At 42.4% G+C, this 19,318-nt stretch overlaps 1 protein-coding gene across 2 annotated transcripts in view; it reads right to left on the reverse strand.

The window, feature by feature from the left end:
* Positions 1 to 19,318, reverse strand: part of med12 (mediator complex subunit 12) — a 153,935-nt gene that overhangs the window by 96,487 nt on the left and 38,130 nt on the right. For both annotated transcript variants that reach the window (XM_068047477.1, XM_068047476.1), the window contains exons 13-16: positions 19,060 to 19,289; positions 12,744 to 12,848; positions 7,032 to 7,205; positions 5,875 to 6,019 (exon numbers count right to left, since the gene is read on the reverse strand). In XM_068047477.1, the coding sequence (XP_067903578.1) occupies positions 5,875 to 6,019; positions 7,032 to 7,205; positions 12,744 to 12,848; positions 19,060 to 19,289 (654 nt within the window). The remainder of the gene's footprint in view (positions 1 to 5,874; positions 6,020 to 7,031; positions 7,206 to 12,743; positions 12,849 to 19,059; positions 19,290 to 19,318) is intronic.

Genomic DNA, 19,318 nt, shown 5'->3' on the forward strand with positions numbered 1-19,318 from the left:
TCCCAGCGGCCTGCCTCACGTAAGGGAGGAGTGGAAGAGAAAAAGTGGGAGACTGTGGGAGAGAGCAGGGGAGAGAAAAGCAGGGAGGGGTGGAGGCAGAGGGAGAGGTGGGGAGTGGGGGGGCTGCTGTAGCCAGAGATTTCTGGGACAGCAGTTAGCTAAGGATGTGGGAGGGATGGGAGCTGAAATGAGAGGGATCCGACAGAGGAAGAGAAAATCTGGAGGGAGGGAACGGAGGGTGAGGTAGGCTTAAATGTGGGTGAGGATGGGTAGGGATTGATGCAGAAGGAATCCGGGAGAGGGGCTGGGGGAGGTTTAGGGGTGGAGAATATGGGGTGGTGTAGGTAATGTATGTGCCCGTGTCTCTCTACACACCTTGCGGATGTCTATGTGTCAAGTGTGTTAATGTTATGCAGCAGAGCCTGGTTTCCAACCGTCTTGAACTTCCCTTGCCATTGGATCAAGACCTCACTCTGATAAAACTGTGTGGTAGCTGGTGTGCAACGGCCACTCCACGTTAAAAGATTGCACATACAGACATCTTCCACTTCTCAAATTAAGTTCAGGACCTGGAACAACAGAACAACCCCAACAACGACAGACCTGAACGGCGCACTCTATGGTAACTCAGAACTCAGACACTACGGTATCGATATTGCTGCCCTGATTGAGACATGGTGAGCAGGAGGAGGTCAGCTCAAGGAACAAGGCAGCAGGAACATCTTTTTCTGGAAGAGCAACCTAGAAGAGGAAAGAGGCCTTCATGAGGTGGGCTTTACCATCAAGAATAAGCTTGTCTGGTGTCTCAGTGACTTCCCCTGTGGGATAAGGGTGCGCCTCATGACTCTTTGGCTCACCCTAACAAAGAATCAGTATGCCACTGTCGTCAGTGCCTCCTAACCTAGGTGCGAGGGGCAAGGCTAAAGAGGGATTCTACCCCAACCTTGAGCAATCCCTAACCCAAGTCCCAGGGGGACAAGCTGATTCTCCTTGGTGACTTCAATGTCGGAGTCAGGAAGGATACGGACCTCTGGAAGACTGTGATTGGCAAGGAAGGAGTAGGGAAAGCAAGCCCCAATGAAGTCCGTCGCTTGATGAAATACTTAGAACATGACCTTGTCATAACCAACACCATTTCGTCAGAAATCATCATCTCCATCAACCTGGCCCCTAAACAGCAATGGCAACAGAAACACTGCCACAAGAAAATCAACACTGAAGTTCTCAAGGATCCTGCAAAGGCAGCTTTTCTCAGCTAGCACCTTATCGGTAACCTCTCGACTCCTGGCCAAAAGGAGCCACAGTGCATCGACAGTGCTTGGTCCACTCTAAAGTCCATCATACTCAGCACTTGTGAAGAGGTTCTTGGCTTCCCTACCTCGAAACACATAGATTGTTTCGACAAGAGTGACCGAGAGATACAGGAGCTAATCGACCTTAAGCGCAAAGCAGTCATAGACTTGGAGAATCAACACACTTCGACAAAACCAGCAGACCTATGTGTCTGAAAGCAGCGGTACAACAAAAAACACAAAACATAAAGGAATTTCTCCCACTGAGAGGAACTACAGATATGACCTTCACTGCGCAGAAAATCCAGGAAAAATGCAGGGAGTAGCACCAACCACTATATATGGCCTTTTTCAACCTCATGAAAGCCTTTGACTCTTGTCAGCCATGAGGGTTTATGGAGAATCTTCCTTAAAGTTGGCTGCCCTCAGAAATTTGCTACCATTCTTTGCCTACCACATGAGGACATGCAAGCCATGATCTTTACTAATGGGACCATGACAGATCCTATCTCAGTGACGACTGGGGTCAAACAAAGCTATGTCATCGCACCAACCCTCTTCTTCGTATTCCTCACCGTAATTGTGCACTTCACCTCCAACAAGCTCCCCACTGAAGTGGGGATAACTTACAGAATGGACAGGGAATTGTTTAACCTTCGTTGCCTCCACTCCAAAACTAAGGTCACTCCAACCTTGAGCTTCAGTAAGCAGATGACGCTAGTGTACGTGCTCACTCAGACACTGAACTCCAAGTCATTGTTGACTCCTTCACCAAAGCATACAAGAGAATGGGACTTACTTTGAACATCCGGAAACTGCTCCCACGGTAAAATGTCATCCCCAATCAAGATCCCTGGCACGACCCTAGAAAACGTGGACCACTTTCCATATCTCAGGAGCTTCCTCTCAACACTGGCACACGTAGGATGACAAAATCCATCACCATCTCCAACATGCCAGCTCAGCCTTTGGCCAATTGAGGAAAAAGGTGTTCAAGGACCAGGACCTCAAACCTGGTATTAAGGTCATGGTTTACTGCACAGCATGACCCTGCACTCTTATATGCTCCAGAAGCTTGAACAATCAACAGCAGGCACCTCAAGGCATTGGAGAAATACCACCAATGCTGTCTCCACAAAATCCTGTGATTTTGCTGGCAGGATAGGCATTTTCTGATGTCAGCATCCTTTCCCAACATTTCTCGCATCGAGGCGCTAATCACCCAAAGCCAACTTTGCTGGGCGGGTCGCGTTGTTTGTATGCCTGACACCAGCTCTACTCCAAACTTCACTGTGGCAAGAGACTCCCAGGAGGACAAAGGAAATACTTTGGGGATGTTCTTAAAGCATCCCTGAAGAGATCCAACATACACACCGATTCATGGGAATCCCTGGCCCGCAGCCACCCAAAATGGATAAGGAGCATTTAGGAACGCACCAAGCACCGAGAGAGACTTCAGCAGGAGCACATGCAGGCCAAGTCCAGGCAGCGGAAGGAGCGCACAGCACCCCCAAGAAACTCATTTACTCGATGCTTCAAACACCACCTGACCCACATGCGTTGGAGTCTGCGGTTTACGTTAGCCATCTTAGAATGCAGTGAACCGGGTGGATGCAAGTCATTCTCAATCCTGAGGGACTGCCTAAGAAAGAAGATTGAATGTAAAGCACTTTGGAATATCCTGGGGTAATGAAAGGCTCTATATAAAATAAAATTGTTGTTGTTCTTATGTAGTATGCAAGTACAGTACAGGGCAATTCTGCACCTCGTGAGGACAAGTCAGGCCTTTCTTCTGCATCTCCCCAAAGATTTCAGAGATGTCAGTATGCCCCTATATGGGTAATCACAAGCACATATCCCCATCCTACCATTCATCATCCTCAGGATTTAGTGAAATTTTAAAACAACTATTAACTTATCAATCCAAGTGCATGATAAATTATAAGGTGGGCTTTCAAGTCAATTTTGAGTTACCTTTTGAGTCAGCTGCTCCCAGCTAGTTAGCGGTAATGGATGCTGTTGATCTCCAGTCTCCTGGCTAAAGAGCTGGGAGAGAAATCTGCTAGGGTTCCCCAATGATTTCTGCAGGAAAGTGTATGCATATGTTGAGTTTTGATGAGATAATAGAGGGTGGATGAGGACAGCGCAAATATACAGAGTTTCAAAAGACATACGATGAAGTACCACATATTAGGCTTGTTCGCAAAACTGAAGCTCATGGGATAAAAAGTAGCAGCATGGACACAAAATTGGTTAAGCGATAGAAAACAGAGTGTTGTGGTGAATCGTGGCTTTTCGGACTGGAGGGAGTATACAGTGGAGATCCCCAGGGTATAGCACTGGGACCACTGCTGGATTTGATATATGTTAATGACATGGACTTGGGGGTACAGAGAAATATTTCTGAAATTTGCAGATGGCATGAAACTTGGAAGCACAGCTGATAGTGAGGAAGATAGCAATAGACTTCTAGAGGACATAGGCAGGCTGGGTGGACACATGGCAGATAAAATTCAACGCAGAGAAGTGTGAAATTATATAGTTTGGAGAGACAATACAAGTTAAATGGTACAATTTTAAAGGAGGTGCAAGAACAGGGATATTTGGGGTGTTTAGACACAAATCTTTGAAGGTGCAGGACTCATTAGCAAAGCAAATGGGGTGCATGGCATTATAAATTGAGGCTCGGAGTTTTAAAAAAAGTCAGGTAGTTATGCTAAACCAATATAAAACACTAGTTCAGCCCCAGCTGGAGCAGTGTGTCTAAATCTGAGTACCACACCTTGGGAAGGACATAACGACTTTGGAGAGGACTTAGAAAAGATTTATTGGAATGGTTCCAAACATGAGGGATTACAGTTACGTGGATAGACTGGAAAAGCTGGGGCTGTTTACCAAAGAGCAGAGAAGGCTAAAAGGAAACTGATACAGGTGTTTAACATCTTGGATGGTTTACTTGGACTAAATAGAGAGAAATTTCTTTCAAAGACTAAGGGTCGATAACCAGAGGGCATAGACTTCAGGTGACTGGCAAAAGAACCAGAGGTGATACGAGGAAAAACTTTTATTTTTAAATGGAACAAATGATTAAGATTTAGAATGCACTGCCTGAGAGGGTGGTGGATACAGATCCACTAATAGCATTCAAAAGGGAATTGGATAAATACTTGAAGGAGAAAAGAATTGGGGAAAGAGCAAGGGAGTGGGAGTTACTGGATTGCATTTTGCAAGAGCCTGCAGACTTGATAGGCTGGATGGTCTCCTTCTGTGTTGTACAACTCTATTATTCTGTGTGTCACCAAACACTGCCATGATTTGCTGAAGACCCCACCAAAACCCATTCACAACCGAAGCTTATAAAAGAAGAATGGCTTTTTGGGAAAAGTCTCAGAGCATTTGGCATCCATGGAATCAAGCCATAGTAAGAGTCAACACCTTCAGGAGAATAACACTGGAGTTATATTTGCTGTATTATACAGAAGTACATATATGTATTGTTATGAAAGTGCTTCAATTTTTTAAAAAAAATTTTTGAGGACGCGTATTTTAAAATTGTGGAAATGGATTCCTTTGGAGGACTGAAGTGATTGCATAGATGCTGGGCGTTGTGTTTTTTTAAAAAAGGTCACCGGAAGGACTTTGGGACTTGAGCTTTCTGTTTAAAAACAACTTGCTGGAACATGTCTTCAGCTAAGTAAACAGCAAAAGCCTTGGTGACTAGGGGGAGTTGTTTGTAGAGAAGTGACATATCAAGATTTATGGTGATCAAGAGTTGATTTCGTTTTGGACATTGTTTTGAGTCAGTTGGGGGTCAGCCTGCTAAGAGAGAAGACACCAGTTCATCATTTCTCCACCTCGCTGAGAAACCCTGTGAATCCAGTGTGTGATAGCTAAAACCCCTGATTTCTTCATTTCTTCCGAAAAGCCTTCCAGACTAATTCTCGACGCTGTCTGAAAAGAACTGCTCCAGAAAGATCCCAGTGATAGCCATCTACGCGTATTTGGGATGCCAGAATAAAGGGACAACTGATATCATTCCTAATCTTCTCCTTTTCCTTCAAGAATTAACAAGTATTGAGCCAAAGTATTCTTTTCCATCTTTTTTGTAAAAAGATCTCTGCAGAGAAAACCTTTTTTCTATAACCGGTGTCTGTGAGCATTGGGCTAAGGTAGAAGGGAACTTTTATATTTCAATCTGTGTGTTAATGCTTTGCATCTTTACTGAATACGTCTTGTTTATTAAAGAAGCCTGGTTGGTGGATTTTATTCTGAAATAAAAATAGAGTATATAATTGGCTATATCTGTAACTGGGTACACATTTAAATAAATGTTGTGACCTGTGGAGAAGTGGAACTAGAGAAACTAGTATGCTCTCCTCCCGCTTCGGTCGTAACCATACAAATACATATCTGGAACAAGTTATATCTAGGAGAAAAGTGTTTCCAAACATCGTGAGAGAGAATGCTTATTCACGCCCATCCTACATAAAGTGCCAAAGGTGCACCTGACAAATGTGAACCTGATCTAAGGGATTCATAACCAGAACTTGCAACATTCAATACATCCCAAAAAACTACCTACCAGTCTCTGCAGTACTCTTCTTGTTCAAAACCTTCAGGATGTCTTTGGTTATTTTTTTAATTATGTGCCGAGCTTCATCTCGTTGTTTCCCAACACCATACAGAACCACCAGGCGCTGGTTACATTCGTGACTTGCTGATTCTTCCTGTTCGATATGTATGGGCCGAGTAGAACAGGTGGGGTGTTTGGGGGGGGGGAAAGAGAACAAGGGAAACAAATAGACAACGTAGGCACAGAAGTAAGGTTACTGTGTTAACTGCAGGCTCTCTTTTCAAACTACAATTATGAGAAATATTGAAACAGTAAATTAATATATTTAAATAAAAACAGAGAATGCCAGAAATACACAGCAGGTTAATCAGCGTCTGAAAGCAAAAAATGGGTTACAGTTTCAGATGTAGTGGAGGAATCCATCGAAATTGTTAATCTGCTTTTCTTTAAGATACTGACGGACCTGCTGTGTATTTCCAATATTTATATTTCAGATTTCCAGTGATTAAAATGCTACACTAACAAAAGCCCACCCAAAAAGAAAGCTTTAATTGCACTGCCAGTACAACGTCCACTCTTACCAGGTAGATCTACAACAGCCAGGAACCTGGCCCATGGATTTTTGATCTGTGTATGTTTTATAAAACAGATAACAAAAAGCTTAAACATGTTGGACATAAACACTTCATCTCACCACCGCCACCCTCCCCCCTTAGCAGTTATATAATTTTAAAATAAACTTTGCCCACATTTTTGGGTCTAGGTGGAGTATGTCATTTGCACCCTTCTGAAGGCTGTAGATACTCCACCTGGACCCAGAAATGTGGACAAAGTTTATTTTATAATTATATTACTATCAACTCCCTTATAAAGGAAGCTGAAAAGGACAGAAAATAGGATTTCAGTTTCTGGCTGCATGCACCAAGCAAGTACTCAAGATGTGTCTATAGTGCTGCATGTGCCACTAGACCCATACAAATGCAGTACCCTCCCAGTGACTCCAGAAACTCTGGTGGGATCAGCGCTAGCAAGTGTGATGCTGGCACAACAACAGGAACCTGGCCAATGGATTTTTGATCCGTGTATGTTTTATAAAGCAAACAACAAAAAGCTAAACATGCTGAACACAAACACTTCATCTCACCACCGCCACCCACCCCCCTTACCTGAGGAATAGGGAAGTGCGTGGCATACTGTATATGCCTGGACTGATCATACGGTGAGGGAAAAGCGACTTCATTTATCTTTTCTTTCTGTAATAGCTTCATGTCCTTTTCTGAGGCAGGTTTTTCCGGGGATGGGCTGGCTTTGGATTCACAATGCATTGGAGGAGAAAACATCTACAGAGCAGAGGGGGAAAAAAATCAATTTACATGAGCTGAAATGTAATCATGGGCAGCTGTAGCGTTCAGTCAATACTTCATGCAATTGTATTTTTCTGGATGCTCTGATGGAAACCATACCTGCCAAATGGAAACATATTAACTTTGGCATATGGAACACTATTTGAACATTTACTGGACAGTGAACATAACTCGTTGAAAAGGACCACAGAACAGTGGCTGAAAACATGGCTGCACATTTGCATTCTGAAAGACAGTTGCCTTAAGAGACAATGGGAGTGCTTCCTGATTCAATTAGCCTGATGGATTTTGTCAATAGTGATGATCAAAAAACATTGAGAGTCACTGTCTGTGTAAGAGCCAGCACTCTACACCGCCACCCAACACCCGCTCCCCCCCCACCCCCACCCCACACCGAATGTGTCTAGTAAGCTTTGAAGAATCAACAATCCTCGATACTGTGGCAAACAAAAAGCTGGTCACAAGACTAACCTGCTGGCCAACATGGGAATTGACTGAATGTGCATCACAATAAGATTTTTGGCAGACAGGAGGGAGAGGGGGAAAGAAATTTCCAGAAGGAACGAGCTGAGGCGGCTTGAGTTAGTTAGGGGGCGGCAGAGTAACCCCAGTGAAAGCATGGAAAATACAAGTAGTATGGAGCCGTGTACTGAGTTTTTAGAAATTTCCCAACTGATTCCAAAATTCAATGAGGGAGATATGGAAACAATTTTTGCATCTTTTGAGAAACTTGCAAGGCAGCTAAAATAGTCAGCTGAGAGTTAGACTCTTCTGTTGCAAAGTAAGCCAACAGGAAAAGCCCATGAGGTTTAATCCCTGTTGCCAGATGAGAGTTCTTCAAATTATGAATTGACAAAAAATGCTATCCTCGGGGCATATGAGCTAGTAGGGAAGCCTACCGCCAGAATTTCCGAACCCTCAGGAAGCAAGCTGATCAAACCTACTTGGAGTTTGACAGAAGTAAGCAGCTGGCTTTTGACCAGTGGCTGACGGCTTCTAAAGTGCAGCCCAGCTATGAAAACCTCAGAGGTGATTTTGCTAGAGGAATTTAAAAACTCTCTCCCCCTCTCCATAAAGACCCACGTGGAGGAACAAAAAGTACAGAGAGCGAGGCAAGCCGCAGTTCTGGCTGATGAGTTTGCCCTAATCTACAAGTCGGTTCCCCCAAGGGAAAATCTTTCCTAGTCACCCCCACAAATCCGAAAAGGACAAACGGTGGGAAGGTGATAGGAGCTCAAGCAATCCTGGGAGAGAAAGAAAAGCTGAACACACAGGGGGCCCTCCTCCAGCCAAAAAGGATAGCGCGGTAAATAGGAGTGATACCCAGAGGCCTGTGTGCTTCCATTGTAATAAGGCAGGTTATCTAAGAGCTGATTGCTGGAAACTATGGGGAAAGCCTGTAAAGTTAATCAGGGCACATCCACTCAGTAAAGGAGAAGTGACCCTGATTGAAATCACAGCAGAACATGCTGTGGCTTTAACTGCAGCAATAGTAAGACCCAGATAACAGAGTGCTGCGGGTTCAGGAAAATTTAATAGGATTCCTGAAGGTGATCAGGATTTTGCGTCTGAAGAGAGAGTAATCCCGTACCCCTCAAGCGAGACAAGCAAGCCTATAGCAATACTCAGGGATACATGGGCCACTAGATCCCTTTTACTGGGAAAAGGCCTGCCCTTTCCCCCCCAGAGAGTGCAGTAAATACCAGAATGGTGGTGAATGGTATTGGAGGGCAGTGTACGCCTGTACCTTTACACAGGGTGCACTTGGAGTGCAACCTAGTTTCGGGACCGGTGACCATAGGGATTGTTCCTGGTTTGCCTGTGGATGGGGTTGACCTGCTCCTAGGTAATGATCTGGCAGGGGCAAAGGTGGTAGCTTCCCCAGTAGTGATAGAGAGACCGAAGGAGATCAGAGAGACAGGGCAGTGGCAGGAGACGGTCCCCTGCAGTTCCCCTGAATGTGTAGTGAATCAGGCCATGACCAAACCAGTTCCTCCAAAGGAGACTGAATTGGCACTGCAGACAGATTACCATGAGGTCTGTCGGTCTGAAACTTTGGAAAGTTAAAGAACCCAGGGAATGGATTAACTGGATCTTGCCCAGCTGAGGCTCAGCGAGCAGACCCAATACTGAGAGAGTTAGCACAGGCTGCCCAGACTGAAACTGAAGCAGAGGGAGTCCTGATTGCTATTATTTAAAAAATGAGGTACTGATGAGGAAACGGAGTTCTCCTCACAGACCTGAGGACAAAGAGAGGAGAGTGGTTCACCAGTTAGTGGTGCCGCAGAGGTACCGGAGAGAAATATTAAGAATGACCCATGAGATTACAGTGGCTGTACATATTGGTATACGAAAAACCAAAGCCTGCATAAGACAGCAGTTTGGTTGACCAAAACTCCACAAAGACATGGTGAGTACTGTAGGAGTTGCCACATGTGCCAGGTTGAGGGGAAACCCCAACCTGCAGTGAAATCTGCACCGGCGCTTGGAGGACTGGTGAATTGTAAGGGACCATTGCCAAGAGCAAAAGGGCACAGGGCTGGCAAAAAGTTAGAGAGGAAAGGGGAAAAAGGGACAAGGAGGACAGGTTAAAGGAAGCCAGGCGGGATTCCCAAATGAAAACCCCTGCTGTCTAGTCAGCCAACCCCGAAATGGTGGAAACATTAGACCCCACATCCTCCTATGTAAATGCAGACACCAGAAACACCAGAATTGCTAACAGCATTTGCAGAAACCTGCAAGGACAAAGAAAGTCAAGAAGTCAAGGAAACTGAGGGCGATGCCTCACCTAGTCGAAGTGCCGCATGGGGAGTGCAGTGAAATTTGGACAAATACCTGTAAGCAGGAGTGTCCCAGAGGACAAAGGGAAGATTAGCAAAGAATTCTCCCTCAGTCAGGAGAAATGGGAACCCACAATACCCTAAAGTGAAAAGCACTTGCATGACTCATCAGAGCACTGAAAGGGAGATCAGAGTGTATCCACCCACTGCCAACCCCCATAATCAGAGCTCCAAACCAGGACTAATTAAATGTAACCATCCCCCTGCAGACCTCAACAGGAACAAAGGCACCCGAGACAATCATGGAAATGTGCAAACCTCCCCAAAAATCACATGTTTATTGGGATGCCCATTCCCAATGTATTGCAGGCTGATAGTGAAGAAAGTTTAAACCCATAACTATCTCAGACCCACCTCAAGGGAAAAGCAGGTTTGAAGCAGCACTGCTACAAAGGAAAGACAGGTTATAATAATTTTAAGATTTCTGAATGAATGAGAGAAATGCATGTGTGTTTTCCTGTACTTTCTCTTCCTTCTAATTTATAATGAAATGCTCTCCCAATGTCGCATTTCATTCGGCCGGAGGTGGAGGTGTGACGGAAATCACACCTGCCGAATGGAAACATATTAATTTCAGCATATGGAACACTATTTTAACGTTTACTGGACAGTGAACATAACTTTTGAAAAGGACCACAGAGCAGTGGCTGAAAACATGGCTGCACATTTACATTCTGAGAGACAGTTGCCTAGACAGATAATGGAAGTGCTCCCTGATTCAATAGCCAGATGGGTTTTGTCAATAGTGATGATCAAAAGACATTGAGAGTCACTGACTGTGTAACAGCCAACACTCTACCCCACCACTGAGTGTGTCTAATATGCTTTGAAGAATCAACAACCCTCGCAAGTGACGCTGTAACAAAGACAGAGCTGGTCACAAGACTAACCTGCTGGCCAACCTGGGAATTGATTGAATTGTGAATCACAGTAAAGTTTTTGGCAGACTGCAATTTTGAAGACCAGAGCGAAGCAAGGTCTCTCTCTTTCTGTCTCTCACACAAAGTTCCAGTGACCCACAGAAGTAACTTAAGCCACAAGACAGAAGACCCCTGCAGCCTTCTGGTACCCAGTGAAACAAGTTTGAAAGTGTGCACTGGGCCCCAATGCAAACTGCAAAATTTAACTTCAATCAAAGACTTCACAGCAAAACTAAAAAAAACAGTAACTGAATTCTATCTACTACTTCAAACCTTCCCACTTTAATTCTTTCTCCTCCTCTATATCCAATTGTGTGTGTGTTTATCACATATGCATGCTAACATAGTTGCGTCATGTATTTTTAGTAGTTTTAACTGAGGTAGAGGGTTAAGGTTAATAAACTTACACCTTTCTTGTTTAAACCTGAGAAAAGCCTGTCTGATTGGTTCCTTGATAATTACAATGAGAGAGCAGTGAGCAAGGACTCACTGAGGGGAAGCTAAAAACACTGTTTTAAAAGTTAAACCCTGTTATGGCCAAACCAGGAAAGGGGTGAGAGGGGAGCCTGAGATCCCATCCTCACCTGGTCGTAACAGTGCCATCACCAACCAACCCCAACCCCACTTTCCAAAAGCCGGTCATGGTTCTTACTTCTGATTGCTATCCAGACATCCCTGCTTGTATGTGTATGAAGTCGGGCTCCATGTTGATGCTCCCATGGTCAAACAGATTAATGAAATTAACAGTTTAAACTCACAAGTGAAGAAAGGAACTGCAGCCAGGCCACCATGGAACTATACCCAAAGAGAGAATCCATGCCTTCAAAAAGGCAAAGAGGGGAGGGGATCAAAATAGGTGCAAAAATAGAAAAATATCATCTTCGTAAAAAATGAAAAAATACTGTGTCACTTTTAAATAGGCTGATCAGGTAGCTGTGAGCAAGGCTTTCAAACAAGTTCAGTATCTACTAGTTACTAACAATAAAATCAATGGAAACAACTGTGTTGCCACAGATGGCATCAGAAAGCAAACTTTAGAGTAACCATACTTATTATGTACTAAACAGGCTTCAAAAAATCTGCCACACAGAGTCAAACATTATTACTGCTGATCATCAATCCATTTATGGTAGGTTTCTGGAAGAGTTCATTTCTTTCCCTCAAAGGCTGCAATTATATTTCACTATCAACTTGAGACCTGTAGATGTTGTATCTGAACCATAGATGGCTGTGAATCACATTCCAGCCATCAGGAGAATTCCACACACCAGCTATAAATTTTTTCACGTTCGAATGTGCAAAGGAGTATCTGCTTTTTACACAAAACCACACTAAAGTTATGCTCCATTCAGTGATAAACCCAAAACTATAACTACAATGAGACAGAACAGAAAAAGATTTAATTGCATTGCATTTGTAAGGCAAGGTGGTGAATGCTATATAGTCCTCCAAAGTAAGAGAATGGTTGAATGGTTACGTGCCCAACTGAAGTAGTACACTGTCATCAATGGCACCTCAAAGCAGTACCAAGTAAAACTGAAGAATGAATACACTAACATACCCCAAATGATTTTTTTTCCACTGTGAGTAATGTCTTAAGATTATTCACGATCAGTATATTGGCAAAGATCCAGAGACAAAACAGCAGCCCCCACCCTTACCAACCCCCAAAATCAAGGAACAGAGGCAGGGAGAATAACAGTCAGGGAAACAATACTACTACATGGGCAAAAGCAAATTTGAAACTAACTTACAGAGAAATCAGAACTAAATTCATGTTTGAAGTCATTCTTTTCCACATCTTCAAAAATAGCACTGGAGTTGTGATCTATGTCCATACTTTCTGATAAACCAGTATCCTGCAAGAAAACAAATAGAAATCCAATGTTAAAATTGCCCAGGGGTTTCTGACATTTTTGTCTATATTAGTCATAGCAGAAGGTACTTTGCATTGACAAAGATTGGGTTATACATGGTATCCTAACTTCTGCTAAATTCCTAACCTCAATTGCAAAGCATAGGGAACAGTCAAGTTGAGCCCAGGCGTTTTCTGTGCAAAGACCACTGTCAGATTCCTGAGGTATGGCAGGGGGTAAAAAGTGTATGAAAGAGAACGAACCCAGATTGCTGTCATATACCTCCTAGAAGCTGCTTTCAGTGGCAACGCTAGACGCTTAACAGCAAATAAGCAAGAGTACAGATTTAACAAATCTAGTAAAATTTAGCAGTGTATTTGAATCATACCAGTAAGGAGAATAAAAGTAAATTCAAAAGAAACTGCAAGATTTTAGAAATGTTTTGAATAAAGTTCCTTAGAAGTGTGCATAAATGGAGACTACACTCATCACCATAAATGGGCATTAGACAGTTCCATTTCCCATTCAAACTCAATTATGATTCAGCAGTGGGGGTGGGAAAGAAAATTCTAAGCTCAATTCTAAGCTCAGAGCATCAAAGTATCCTTTCCTATTGGAGGATGGGTTAGGGAAAGAGAAGGTATAAAAAAATGCCTTCGAATAATCTCTCAGAATATCTCAGGTGTTACACAAACACTGAATTTGAAATGCAGTAATGGTTATTATGTACCCAAATGTGGTAGCCACTTTGCATATAGCAGGATTCGATAAAAAGCAATAAATGAACAGCTGTTCTGTTTTTGTGGTGTTGGCTAAGGGAGAACTGCCAGCTGCACCAATAAAACTCACTGAATTTCTTCAAACAATGCCTTGGGATCTTTAACAGCCACCTGAATCATCAAGCAACATACATGGCCTTGGTTTAACATCTCATCCAATGTGCAGCTCATCTGACAATTCAGCATTCCCTCAGGACTGCACTGGATATGCTCAAGTCTTGGGTTGGGGCTGAAACCCAAAACTTTTAACTCAAAGATGGAAGCACTGCAACTGAGCCAAGCTTTGAGCAGCAAAAGGAAGCAAGAATACCAAGTTAAATATTTATATGTTTATCAAAAGGGCAATTTTTAAAAAAAACACAAGTCAAAAGAAATCTTTAAACATAAAATTCACAGGAGTCAGACTTCAATTTATAACATCAGCTTAATTAGGAATAGATATTATTGCATTGCTACATTCATTCTTGACCTGTTAAATAGAAACCTCAATCTATCTGCACCACCACTATATAATGCCATACAGATGGAAATACTTTTCTGCGGGATTGGAGGTAATAGCAAGAATTGAGGATTGGCTAATGGACAAAAAACAGAAGAGGAATAAATGGGTCATTTTCAGGTTGGCGGGCTATAACTAGTGCAGTACCACAAGGATCAGTGCTTGGGCCTCAGCTTTTTTAAATACTTAGATGAGGGGACCAATTGTAATATATTCAAGTTTGCTGACAATATAAAGGGAGGTGGAAAAGTAAGCTGTGAGGAGGACATAAACAGGTTGTGAAGGGATATAGACAGCCATTTAGGACTGAGAGGAGGAGAAATTTCTTCAAAAAGAGTTGTGAATCTTTGGAATTCTCTACCACAGAGAAGTATGGATGTTCAGCCATTTAGTATATTCAAGTCACTGATAGATTTTTGGATACCAAGAAAATCAAGGGATATGGTGATAGTTCAGGAAGGTGGAATTGAGTGAGAAAATCAGCCATGATCTTACTGAATGACGGAGCAAGCTCGCACAGACGAATGGCCTAATTCCTGCTCCTATTTCTTATGTTATCACTCAGTAATTACCTGGTACAAATACAGAAAACTCCATTGATTTTTTTTTTAAAAAGCAATAAAAACATCAATAAGTGACAGACACGATGGAAGACAGGAGCCTCTAATTTGAAAGACATTACAAGAAAAGTAGAGTAAAACAAGTCATGAGAACAGCAACAAAAATTAAACTGCAAGATTTGAGCTGAGTAATGCCACCAGTATATAGAAATGGATAAAGTCTAATTATAGGAACATAAAACATATGAAAATTGGAACAGTAGGCCATTTAGCCCCTCAAGCCTGTTCCGCCATTCAATGAGATCATGGCCAATCTGCGACCTAATTCCCTATACCTCCTTTGCCCCTTATCTTTGGTTAACAAAAATCTATCAATCTCAGATTTCAAATTAACAACTGATCAAACATAAATTGTCATTTGCAGAATTCCAAACTTCTATCACCCTTTCTCTTTAGAAGTGTTTCCTCATTTCACTCCTGGAAGGTCTTGTTCTAATTTTTAGACTATGCCCCCTAGCCCGAGACTTCCCAACCAGCAGAAGTAGTGTCCCTCATCTACCCTATCTGTTCCCCTTAATAGTTTGAAAACTTTGATCAAATCACCCTTTAACCTTCTAAATTCCAGGGAACACCACCCTAGTTTCTGTAATCTCTCCTTGTAATTTAACCTTTAAGAGTCCAGATGTCATTCCAGTAAATCTATGCTGCAGTCCCTTCAAGGCCAATATATCCTTCCTAGGATGTGGTACCCAGAACTTCTCACAGGTGTGGTCTAACCGGGGCTTTACATAGCTGTAGCATGACTTCTACCCCCTTGTATTCTAGTCCTCTCTATATAAAGGCCAGCATGCCACTCACCTTTTTGATTATTTTCTGAACCTGTTCATGACACTTCAATGATCTATGTAGCTGGACCCACCCCATCCGCACCACCAAGTCTCTCTGGACCTCTACTGCTTCTAGTTTTCCACCATTTTCCATTTAAAATTCCATTATTACATGGAATTCCCAGATCTCTAATGGGATTTTAAGGACCATGCTTGATAATTCTGTCTTATTTTAGGAAAACCACAAACCATTGAGTTTGGCTACAGGGAAAAATTAACCAAGGGCTCAAGCTCTGCTGTCTAGGGAAAAAACACACCATCCTAACTTGAACATATAACATCGCTCCTTTATCATAACTGGGTCAAAATCCTCAAATTCCATACTAAACAATACTGTGGGAATACCTTAGCCACATAGACTAGCAATTCGAGAAGGTGGCTCACCAACACTTTGTCGAGGGTAACGGAATTTGCAATAAATGCTGGGAAACACCCATAACACAACATGAATTTAAAAAGTGCAGAGGGGAATTCTTGATGAGATATATAAAATAGTAAATGGTTTAAAAAAAAGGCAGGACTGTCGAGCCAGGGATCATCAGTATAAGGTAGTGACCAGTAAATTTAGATCAAATGTCAGAAAGAACTTATTTATCCGAAGGCAACAGATGCCTGGAAAAATCTGCCAGGCAAAACAAGAGAGATGCAGAGTTTAGGGACATTTAAATACAACTGAATGTTAGATTAGGAGAGCTCAAAGGCTGAAGGGATGAACTTCAGTGATCCAAAATGGTCTTTTCTTGTCCTTAACTTTTCAATAGTTTTAATTCACTACTCACTGCTCAATAGGGAAATAAAGTTTCGGAGAGCATTTTCTGTTGAAATACTGCTCAATTTTTCTCAGAAAAAATATGTTTGAGAATTGTTTGTGAACAATTACAAAATGTGACTAACTTTCTAGAATCATAACGACCAGTAATTGCTTGCTGCCTTAGCCCCTTCTCTGATAACATCAGGAATGGGGAGGTGATGTGTGCAGCCCTGACTGACTCCATTCACTTCAATAGGGACAGGTACTTTGGATCAGTCTTGCAGCAGGGCTGGGACTGTCAGTGAGGCAGCAGCTGTTAGCATCAGTGAGGCATCCAAGCTCCATTCAGTGTTCTCAACCCCCTCCATAAAAAAATTTAATGGGCTGTATAAGGAACTTGTTCAGGGAACATTTGTTGACATGAACCCACACTTGCATTTTGAAGCACTGGACTGTAGAGTTTTTGGTAACGTTGGTTCAACTATAGGGCAGATCCACCAGAGCTAAAAGATCCATAGGGCCTGGAAAGGAAGAATGCAGGTTTTCTGTAGAATTTTTATTTTGTTTTCTGTGTTACAAAGGCATTATATTTCTATTTTGGTGATCTTTTTATTTCTCAACAGGTGTCACTGGGCCATATTGTCCCTGCTCTCATTTATCCCCTAATGACATTCTCCAGCTACAGTTGCACAACAGTAATGGCTCTCCAAGTGATTTTGTCTCACCCATATAGTAAGCCACATTCCTCCATTTACAGTCATAATGGATAGTGGGGGAGCAGGGGGGCGCACAGTAGAAAATCAAATCTGTTTCAACCAGGGCACTATACTACAATATGAGACACAAGTATGTTCTTTTTAAGACAAAAGGTAGTAAATCAGCTTCTCATGGTTCAGTTGGTAAATGCACTGCAAGGCATGAGCAGAAAAATCATAGGTCAATCCCTGATCTGTGATAGTAAGCAATCTCAGCTCGGATGATGGCAGAGGTGCTGCATTTACCTGGAACGATCCTCAGCTGCTGGAAGGCATTGAAAAGTTAGGAATTCCATTCCTAATCACTATGCAGCAATCCTTGATAGCAAGTGTAAATAAGAATGGCGGGTAAAAGCAGAAGTCAGGATTGGTTGCAAAATTAAGTTAAATACTTACTTTCTAGACTCATCACAAAAAAATGACAGCTTGTGGAAGATACTGGGACTAGCACTGCGGAATTGTCTCCCTGAAAGGTTCAGCAGTCAGCAGAGATGGAGTGAAAGTTGGGTGGGTGGAAGGCAGCACTTATTAGGAACTAGAAGCTGCCTTTTTGATAAAAAAGATACTGACCGCAAACTCTTTGTACCTAATCAGAGTGCCCAGTTCTGCTGGTCTTGAGAACCAACCAAGTCACCCTCAAAAGTTCTAAGTTCAAGACTGCACCATTTCCATGTCAAAGTTAAAGCTCTGATTAATTGCTGCTGTATAGGAAACACATTATTGCCTCAGCACAGTCCTGTTTTTAAAAAAAAAAAACTGCACAGGAAGAATTCTGCAAAGAAAATGATTAGTCATGAGCTGGATGCAAAATTAGTCAGGTGTGTGTTGGTAATATTAATTAAACTAATTAAAGTCTTTTTGATACTTAATTCAGGTTCATTTTCACAAGCCAAACTGGCCCCTCTGCTGTTCACCAGCATTTACATTGTTCAAGAGTTAAAAAGAGTTTTTAAAAAAGGTAAATAATGATTAGGTGATGCAACATTTGGATTTTAAAAGCCTGTAGACTATAGCAGAAAAGGAAGATTGCAGGAAATAAGGAGTTCCATAGTTTCTGGAAAGAATCACAGTAAGAGACAGTGTGATGAGCCCAACTGCAACTTAAATAAGAACATGTGAAATAGTTTTGGATCAATTTTTATGGATATAAACAATACCAAGTAACAGGAAAACTTGAAACAGCTAAACTAAATGCACAGGTAGGCACTCAGATGGGAACTTTGAGTATCTGTACAATGGAATCAGTAGATTTTCTGGAAGAAACTTTTTATAGAAAAATATTTAACTTTGGATTCAATTCAGCTAATCGCTCTGATGTTTTGTTTCTGACCTTGATTTTAAATTTTTTTTTAAACTTAGGCAATTAAAACATTCAGAGGTTTTTGTTGTATGGTTTCATATGATCAGCAACCAATGTTACCTTCCGCAGCCAGCTGATCACACAAGGAAATCCATCACTATGTTTAAGTGCCTCCAGACCAAACTATGAAGAAATGCACATTGGCAGAATTTCTGGTGCAGCGTCTCCCTCCACAGGGACAGGTCCCAGTTGATCAAATTCTGAATAAACAATGAACAGATGCACCAGTGTCCAAGAATGGTGGACATGCTGCCAAGTTTTCAACACAGCAAACACAGAACACACTGCACTCTGGAATAAACTTAGCCAATAAAGTCCCTTCCATGCCAATCCGAAGCTCAAACTTCCAAGTCCCCACCCCCAACCCCACTTGTGAGTTTAATACCTCAATCTGGACAGTAGAGACGATCCTGGTCATTCGGCTTCTTTTATATGTCTCCACTAGGGTATTTATATTCAAAATCAAGCTGCATACAATAGCCACTAGATATTCTAGCTCAACAGACAACACCCCATTAGGTGTTACCATGCCAAACACTAAGATTGTGGTCCAAAGAATTCCTCAAGTTAGAGGACAGAGGAAATTATTATTCAAAAAACATTGTCCCTGTTTTTCCCCTTACCTCCAGCTTCACACTGTTATTTCCTTCCTGTTCCTTCCGATCTTGCTCTTCCACTGCATCATCAACAGGCGAGCGTGGTCTGGGTACATGCTGCTCTGATGACAGATCTCCTCGGGATATCAAAGTGCACATATAGACATTGTGTGAGAAAACGTCGTGGCGGATCAACTCACAGAACAGGAGTACCAAGTTCGCAAATTCAGCCTTTTCACTTTCACTACTGGGATCAGCTGGAAGACAAGTAAGGAATGGTCAAGGG

The sequence above is a fragment of the Heterodontus francisci genome, chromosome 15, assembly GCF_036365525.1.
Source record: "Heterodontus francisci isolate sHetFra1 chromosome 15, sHetFra1.hap1, whole genome shotgun sequence".
NCBI lineage: Eukaryota > Metazoa > Chordata > Chondrichthyes > Heterodontiformes > Heterodontidae > Heterodontus > Heterodontus francisci.